At 50.2% G+C, this 9,597-nt stretch overlaps 1 protein-coding gene across 1 annotated transcript in view; it reads right to left on the reverse strand.

The window, feature by feature from the left end:
• The window catches only part of LOC139258431 (myosin-7-like), a gene marked incomplete at both ends in the record, with an annotated part of 135,436 nt that overhangs the window by 101,340 nt on the left and 24,499 nt on the right, over positions 1-9,597 (reverse strand). The window contains 1 exon segment of the mRNA XM_070874781.1: positions 7,772-7,921. Coding sequence (XP_070730882.1) covers positions 7,772-7,921 — 150 coding nt within the window.

Consider the following 9,597-nt stretch of genomic DNA (forward strand, 5'->3'; position numbering starts at 1 on the left):
TCCGAAAACGCCTCCATTTTAACAATTCTCCCCCTCGTTTTCAAATCATCTCTATGGCCTCCTCGCCCCTCTCTGTCTCTACAAACCTCCGAGATCTCTGCAATCCTCCAATTCTGGTATCTTACAATAGAACACAAGAAATAGGAGCAGGAGTCGGCCATTCGGCCCCTCGAGCCTGCTCCGCCATTTAATACGATCATGGCTGATCCGATCATGGACTCAGCTCCACTTCCCCGCCCGCTCCCCATAACCCTTCACTCCCTTATCGCTCAAAAATCTGTCTATCTCCACCTTAAATATATTCAATGTCCCAGCCTCCACAGCTCTCTGGGGCAGAGAATTCCACAGATTTACAACCCTCTGAGAGAAGAAATTCCTCCTCATCTCAGTTTTAAAGGGGCGGCCCCTTATTCTAAGACCATGCCTCCTAGTTCTAGTCTCTCCCATCAGTGGAAACATCCTCTCTGCATCCACCTTGTCGAGCCCCCTCATAGTCTTACACATTTCGATAAGATCACCTCTCATTCTTCTGAACTCCAATGAGTAGAGGCCCAACCTCCTCAACTTTTCCTCATAAGTCAACCCCCTCATCTCCGGAATCAACCGAGTGAACCTTCTCTGAACTGCCTCCAAAGCAAGTATATCCTTTCGTAAATATGGAGACCAAAACTGCACGCAGTACTCCAGGTGTGGCCTCACCAATAGCCGGTATAACTGGAGCAAGACTTCCCTGCTTTTATACTCCATCCCCTTTGCAATAAAGGCCAAGATACCATTGGCCTTCCTGATCACTTGCTGTACCTGCAGACTAACCTTTTGTGTTTCATGCACAAGGACCCCCAGGACCCTCTGTACTGCGGCACTTTGCAATCTTTCTCCATTTAAATAATAACTTGCTCTTTGATTCTTTTCTGCCAAAGTGCATGACCTCACACTTTCCCACATTATACTCCATCTGACAAATTTTTGCCCACTCACTTAGCCTGTCTATGTCCTTTTGCAGATTTTTTGTGACCTCCTCACAAATTGCTTTTCCTCCCATCTTTGTATCGTCAGCAAACTTGGCTACGTTACACTCGGTCCCTTCTTCCAAGTCGTTAATGTAGATTGTAAATAGTTGGGGTCCCAGCACTGATCCCTGCGGCACCCCACTGGTTACTGTTTGCCAACCCGAGAATGAACCATTTATCCCGACTCTCTGTTCTCTGTGAGTTAGCCAATCCTCTATCCATGCTAATATATTACCCCCAACCCCCGTGAACTTTTATCTTGTGCAGTCACCTTTTATGTGGCACCTTGTCAAATGCCTTCTGGAAATCCAAATACACCACATCCACTGGTTCCCCTTTATCCATCCTGTTCGTTACATCCTCAAAGAACTCCAGCAAATCTGTCAAACGTGACTTCCCCTTCATAAATCCATGCTGACTCTGCCTGACTGAATTTTGCTTTTCCAAATGTCCTGCTACTGCTTCTTTAATAATGGACTCCAACATTTTCCCACCCACAGATGTTAGGCTAACTGCTCTATAGTTTCCTGCTTTCTGTCTGCCTCCTTTTTTAAAGAGGGGCTTTACAATTGCAGTTTTCCAATCTGCACATTGCCTCTTGTACATCTCCCGTATTCCATCGTTTCGCCATTGGCAGGCGTGCTGTCAGCTGCCTGGGGTCCCAAGCTCTGGTGTTCGCTCCCTAAACCTAACCACCTCTCTCTCCTCCTTTAAGACGGTTCTTAAAGACCACTTCCTTGAACAAGCCGAGAGGTTATAACTCTTATATAACTCTGACCAGGCTGGGGCTGAGGGGTGACGCAACAGGATTCTTTAAGATTAATGAAGGGGGATCAATAGGCTGGGGGGTAGGGAAGATGTCTCCACGTGTAGGGGAGATCAAAGCTCCTTCGAGCAGAGAAGGTTAAACAGGAGACTGACCAGAATGGTCCCAGAGATGAGAGACTTAAGTTACGTGGAAACATAGAAACATAGAAAATTGGTGCAGGAGCAGGCCATTCGGCCCTTCGAGCCTGCACCACCATTCAATAAGATCATGGCTGAACATGCAACTTCAGTATCCCATTCCTGCTTTCCCTCCATACCCCTTGATCCCTTTAGCCGTAAGGGCCACATCTAACTCCCTTTTGAATGTATCTAACGAACTGGCCTCAACAACTTTCTGCGGCAGGGAATTCCACAGGTTCACAACTCTCTGAGTGAAGAAGTTTCTCCTCATCTTGGTCCTAAATGGCCTACCCCTTATCCTTAGACTGTGACCCCTGGTTCTGGACTTCCCCAACATCAGGAACATTCTTCCTGCATCTAACCTGTCCTGTCCCGTCAGAATTTTATATGTTTCTAGAGATCTCCTCTCATTCTTCTAAATTCCAGTGAATATAAGTCTAGTCGATCCAGTCTTTCTTCATATGTCAGTCCTGCCATCCCAGGAATCAGTCTGGTGAACCTTCGCTGCACTCCCTCAATAGCAAGAATGTCCTTCCTCAGATTAGGAGACCAAAACTGAACACAATATTCCAGGTGTGGTCTCACCAAGGCCCTGTACAACTTCAGTAAGACCTCCCTGCTCCTATACTCAACATGCCGTTTACCTTCTTCACCACCTGCTGTACCTGTATGTCAACTTTCAGTGACTGATGTACCATGACACCCAGGTCTCGTTGCACCTCCCCTTTTCCTAATCTGTCACCATTCAGATAATATTCTGTCTTCCTGTTTTTGCCACCAAAGTGGATAACCTCACATTTATCCACATTATACTGCATCTGCCATGCATTTGCCCACTCACCTAACCTGTCCAAGTCACCCTGCAGCCTCTTAGCATCCTCCTCACAGCTCACACCGCCACCCAGCTTAGTGTCATCTGCAAACTTGGAGATATTACATTCAATTCCTTCATCTAAATCATTAATGTATATTGTAAATAGCTGGGGTCCCAGCACTGAACCCTGCGGCACTCCACTAGTCACTGCCTGCCATTCTGAAAAGGACCCGTTTATTCTCACTCTGTGCTTCCTGTCTGCCAACCAGTTCTCTATCCACGTCAGTACATTACCTCCAGTACATGTACTTTAATTTTGCACACCGATCTCTTGTGTGGGACCTTGTCAAAAGACTTTTGAAAGTCCAAATACACCACATCCACTGGTTCTCCCTTGTCCACTTGACTAGTTACATCCTCAAAAAATTCCAGAAGATTTGTCAAGCATGATTTCCATTTCATAAATCCATGCTGACTTGGACCGATCCTGCCACTGCTTTCCAAATGCGCTGCTATTTCATCTTTAACAATTGATTCCAGCATTTTCCCCACTACTGATGTCAGGCTAACCGGTCTATAATTCCCTGTTTTCTCTCTCCCTCCTTTTCTAAAAAGTGGTGTTACATTAGCTACCCTCCAGTCCATAGGAACCGATCCAGAATCTATAGACTGTTGGAAAATGACCACCAATGCATCCACTATTTCTATGGCCACTTCCTTAAGTACTCTGGGATGCTCAGGCCTTGGGGATTCATCGGCCTTCAATCCCATCAATTTTCCTAACACAATTTCCTGACTAATAAGGATTTCCTTCAGTTCCTCCTTCTCACTAGACCCTCGGTCCCCTAATATTTTCAGAAGGTTATTTGTGTCTTCCTTCATGAAGACAGAACCAAAGTATTTGTTCACTTGGTCTGCCATTTCTTAGTTCCTCATTATAAATTCACCTGAATCTGACTGCAAGGGACCTATGTTTGTCTTCACTAATCTTTTTCTCTTCATATATCTATAGAAGCTTTATGTTCCCGGCATGCTCTATTTTCCCGCTCCTAATTAAACCCTTTGTCCTCCTCTGCTGAATTCTAAATTTCTCCCAGTCCTCAGGTTTGCTGCTTTTTCTGGCCAATTTATATACCTCTTCCTTGGATTTAACACTATCCTTAATTTCCCTTGTTAGCCACGGTTGAGCCACCTTCCCCGTTTTATGTTTACTCCACACAGGGATGTACAATTGTTGTAGTTCATCCATGTGATCTTTAAATGTTTGCCATTGCCTATCCACCGTCAACCTTTAAGTATCATTTGCCAGTCTATTCTAGCCAATTCACGTCTCATACCATCGAAGTTACCTTTCCTTAAGTTCAGGATTCTAGTCTCTGAATTAACTGTGTCACTCTCCATCCTAATAAAGAATTCTACCATATTATGGTCACTCTTCCCCAAGGGGCCTCGCACAACAAGATTGTTAATTAGTCCCTTCTCATTACACATCACCCAGTCTAGGATGGCCAGCTCTCTAGTTGGTTCCTCGACATATTGGTCAAGAAAACCATCCCTAATACATTCCAGGAAATCCTCCTCCACCGTATTGCTATCAGTTTGGGTTAGCCCAATCTATATGTAGATTAAAGTCGCCCATGATAACTGCTGTACCTTTATTGCACACATCCCTAATTTCTTGTTTGATGCTGTCCCCATCCTCACTACGACTGTTTGGTGGTCTGTACACAACTCCCACTAGCGTTTTCTGCCCTTTGGTATTCCGCAGCTCCACCTATACTGATTCCACATCATCCAGGCCAATGTCCTTCCTTACTATTGCATTAATTTCCTCTTTAACCAGCAACGCTACCCCGCCTCCTTTTCCTCTCTGCCTATCCTTCCTGAATGTTGAATACCCCTGGATGTTGAGTTCCCAGCCTTGGTCACCCTGGAGCCATGTCTCCGTGATGCCAAATTACATCACATCCGTTAACTGCTATCTGCGCAGTTAATTCATCCACCTTATTCCGAATACCCCTCGCATTGAGGCACAGAGTCTTCAGGCTTGTTTTTTTATAACACTCTTTGTCCTTTTAGAATTATGTTGTAATGTGGCCCATTTTGATTTCTGCCCTTGGGTTTCTCTGCCCTCCACTTTTTCTTATCTCCTCTCTATCTTTTGCTTCTGCCCCCATTGTTGTAGTTCATCCATGTGATCTTTAAGTGTCTGCCATTGCCTATCCACCGTCAACCCTTTAAGTATTATTCTCCAGTCTATTCTATTCTGGGTGCCGTACTTTCGGGAGGATGTGAAGGCCTTAGAGAGGGTGCAGAGGGAGATTGGCCAGAATGGTCCCGGGGATGAGGGAATTCAGTGACGTGGAGAGACTGAACAAGCTGGGATTGTTCTCCTTAGAGCGGAGAAGGTTAAGGAGGAGATTTGATCAAGGTGTTCAAAATCATGACGGGTTTTGATGGAGTAAATCGGGAAAACCTGTTCCCAGGGGCAGGGAGCTCGGTAACCAGAGGGACACAGTTTGACCTGGGTGTCATGGTACATCAGTCATTGAAGGTTGGCATGCAAGTACAGCAGGCGGTGAAGAAGGCAAATGGCATGTTGGCCTTCATAGCGAGGGGATTTGAGTATAGGAGCAGGGAGGTCTTACTGCAGTTGTACAGGGCCTTGGTGAGACCACACCTTGAATATTGTGTTCGTTTTGGTCTCTTAATCTGAGGGAGGGCGTTCTTGCTACTGAGGGAGTGCAGCGAAGGTTCACCAGACTGATTCCCGGGATGGCAGGACTGACATATGAGGAGAGACTGGATCGACTGGGCTTATATTCACTGGAGTTTAGAAGGATGAGAGGGAATCTCATAGAAACATATAAAATTCTGACAGGACGGGACAGGTTAGATGCGGGAAGAATGATCCCGATGTTGGGGAAGTCCAGAACCAGGGGACACAGTCTAAGGATAAGCCATTTAGGACTGAGATGAGGAGAAACTTCTTCACTCAGAGAGTTGTTAACCTGTGGAATTCTCTACCGCAGAGAGTTGTTGAGGCCAGTTCATTGGATATATTCAAGAGGGAGTTAGATGTGGCCCTTACGGCTAAAGGGATCAAGGGGTACGGAGAGAAAGCAGGAAAGGGGTACTGAGGGAATGATCAGCCATGGTCATATTGAATGGTGGTGCAGGCTCGAAGGGCCGAATGGCCTACTCCTGCACCTATTTTCTATGATAATCGGCAGAAGAACCAGAGGGAGAAGATGGGGAGAACGTGTTTACGGAGCGAGTTGTTGCGATCATAACGCGCTGCCTGGAAGGGCGGTGGGAGCAGATTCAATAGTAACCTTCAAACGGGGGAATTAATTCAATACTTGATGGGGAAACATTTGCTGGGCTGTGGGGAAAGGGCGAGTGGGGGAGTGCGACTGATTTGATCGCTCTGTCACAGAGCCCGGCACAGGACCCGATGGGCCCAATGGCCTCCTCCTACGCGGTATCATTCTACGATTGTGTGAAAAAGAAGGGCCCGACATATAAGACAGTCACGAATCGACCCAATCGGAAAGTCAGGAGAAACTTCTTTACCCAGAGAGCGGTGAGAAAAAAAATTAAAGACTTGCATTTCTATAGCGCCTTTCACGACCACCGGACGTCCCAAAGCGCTTTACAGCCAATGAAGTACTTTTGGAGTGCGCTCACTGTTCCACTGTAGGAAACGCGGCAGCCAATTTGCGCACAGCAAGCTCCCACACACAGCGATGTGATAATGACCCAGATCATCTGTTTTTGTCCAGCCGAGACAGCAGACGGGGCCTCGGTTTAACGCCTCATCCAAAAGACTGCCCCTCCGACAGTGCGGCGCTCCCTCAGTACCGCCCCTCCGACAGTGCGGCGCTCCCTCAGTGCTGCCCCTCCGACAGTGCGGCGCTCCCTCAGTACTGCCCCTCCGACAGTGCGGCACTCCCTCAGTACTGCCCCTCCGACAGTGCGGCGCTCCCTCAGTACTGACCCTCCGACAGTGCGGCGCTCCCTCAGTGCTGCCCCTCCGACAGTGCGGCGCTCCCTCAGTACTGCCCCTCCGACAGTGCGGCGCTCCCTCAGTACTGCCCCTCCGACAGTGCGGCGCTCCCTCAGTACTGCCCCTCCGACAGTGCGGCGCTCCCTCAGTACTGACCCTCCGACAGTGCGGCGCTCCCTCAGTACTGACCCTCCGACAGTGCGGCTCTCCCTCAGTACTGCCCCTCCGACAGTGCGGCACTCCCTCAGTACTGCCCCTCCGACAGTGCGGCTCTCCCTCAGTACTGCCCCTCCGACAGTGCGGCGCACGCTCAGTACTGCCCCTCCGACAGTGCGGCACTCCCTCAGTGCTGACCCTCCGACAGTGCGGCTCTCCCTCAGTACCGCCCCTCCGACAGCGCAGTACGGCGCTCCCTCAGTACTGACCCTCCGACAGTGCGGCTCTCCCTCAGTACTGACCCTCCAACAGTGCGGCTCTCCCTCAGTACCGCCCCTCCGACAGTGCGGCGCTCCCTCAGTACTGCCCCTCCGACAGTGCGGCGCTCCCTCAGTACTGCCCCTCCGACAGTGCGGCACTCCCTCAGTACCACCCCTCCGACAGCGCAGTACGGCGCTCCCTCACTACTGACCCTCCAACAGTGCGGCTCTCCCTCAGTACTGCAATGGGAGTGTCAGCCAAGATTTTTCTGCTCAAGTCCCTGGAGTGGGACTCGAACCCACAACCTCCTGACCCAGAGGCGAGAGTGCTGCCCACTGAGACATGGCTGACAATGAGACGGAGCTAAAAATGTGGAACTCGCTGGCACAGGGAGGGGTTGAGGCGAATAGTGTCGATGTAGTTCAGGGGAAGCTGGATAAACACTTGAGGGTTTTGGTGATGGGGGAGAAGGCTCGAGTGGAGCTTAAACTCCGGCACGGACTCGATGGGCCGAATGGACTGTTCCTGGGCTGTGAATTCTTGCGAAGTGACTGAATGTTGAGTGATACTCACGTCAAAGATCTCGAACCCCGCGATGTCCAACACACCGATGAAATACTGTCTCGGGAGTTTGGTGTCCAGCGATTGGTTGATTCTGAGCACCATCCAGTTAAACATCTTCTCGTAGACGGACTTGGCCAAAGCTCCGATTGAGTAGGACACCTGCGGGGGCGGGGGAGAGAGAGAGGGAGAGAGAGAAAGAGGGGGAGAGAGAGAGAGAGAGAGGGGGAGAGAGGGAGGGGGAAAGAGAGGGGATAGAGAGAGAGAGAGAGACAGTGGGAGAGACAGAGAGAGAGAGAGAGAGACGGAGGTAGAGAGGGGGAGGGGAGAGGGAGAGAGGGAGGGAGAGAGAGGGGAGAGAGAGAGAGACAGAGAGAGAGAGACAGAGAGAGAGGGAGAGAGAGAGGTGGAGGTAGAGAGGGAGGGGGAGAGAGGGAGAGAGAGAGGGAGAGGAAGAGAGAGAGAGGAAAGAGAAAGAGGGAGAGAAAGCGAGAGAGAGTGACGGAGGTAGAGAGGGGGATGATGAGAGGGAGAGAAAGAGGGAGAGAGGGGGAGAGAGAGGGAGGAAGGGAGGGAGGGAGGGAGAGAGAGAGGGGATAGAGGGAGAGAGGGGGAAAGAGACAGAGAGGGAGCGAGAGGGGGAGCGAGAGGGGGAGAGGGAGAGAGAGGGAGAGGGAGAGGGAGAGGAAGAGAGGGGGAGAGAGGGAGGGCGGGAGGGAGAGGGAGAGAGTGAGGGGGGAAAGAGAGGTCGAGAGAGGGAGAGAGTTAGAGGGAGAGAGGAGTAGGTTGAGGGAAGGAGAGGGAGAGGGGGTGAGGGAAAGAGAGAGGGGGAGATGGGGGGGAGAGAGAGGGGGGAGGGGTGGGAGAGGGGGAGATGGGAGGGGAGAGGGAGCGGGAGTGATAGAGATGGGGAGAGAGCGGACATAGATAGGTTAAAAGCAGATGGCATAATATTAAAGGTGTACCTGCCCTGGGAGTGTTTGATGGGACAATGTAGAGGGAGCTTTACTTTGTATCTAACCCCCTGTATCTGCCCTGGGAGTGTTTGATGGGACATTGTAGAGGGAGCTTTACTCTGTATCTAACCCCCTGTACCTGCCCTGGGAGTGTTTGATGGGACAGTGTAGAGGGAGCTTTACTCTGTATCTAACCCCCTGTACCTGCCCTGGGAGTGTTTGATGGGACGGTGTAGAGGGAGCTTTACTCTGTATCTAACCCCGTGCTGTACCTGCCCTGGGTGTGTTTGATGGGACAGTGTAGAGGGAGCTTTACTCTGTATCTAACCCCGTGCTGTACCTGCCCTGGGAGTGTTTGATGGGACAGTGAGAGCTTTACTCTCTATCTAACCCCCTGTACCTGCACTGGGAGTGTTTGATGGGACAGTGTAGAGGGAGCTTTACTCTGTATCTAACCCCCTGTACCTGCCCTGGGAGTGTTTGATGGGACAGTGTAGAGGGAGCTTTACTCTGTATCTAACCCCCTGTACCTGCCCTGGGAGTGTTTGATGGGACAGTGTAGAGGGAGCTTTACTCTGTATCTAACCCCATGCTGTACCTGCCCTGGGAGTGTTTGATGGGACAGTGTAGAGGGAGCTTTACTCTGTATCTAACCCCCTGTACCTGCCCTGGGAGTGTTTGATGGGACAGTGTAGAGGGAGCTTTACTCTGTATCTAACCCCCTGTACCTGCCCTGGGAGTGTTTGATGGGACAGTGTCGAGGGAGCTTTACTCTGTATCTAACCCCCTGTACCTGCCCTGGGATTGTTTGATTGGACGATGTAGGGGAGGGCTCCCAGGGATGTTGAAGATCGGACGTGTACCTGTTGAACATTCTGGCCC

Source organism: Pristiophorus japonicus, unplaced genomic scaffold (genome assembly GCF_044704955.1).
Source record: "Pristiophorus japonicus isolate sPriJap1 unplaced genomic scaffold, sPriJap1.hap1 HAP1_SCAFFOLD_981, whole genome shotgun sequence".
NCBI lineage: Eukaryota > Metazoa > Chordata > Chondrichthyes > Pristiophoridae > Pristiophorus > Pristiophorus japonicus.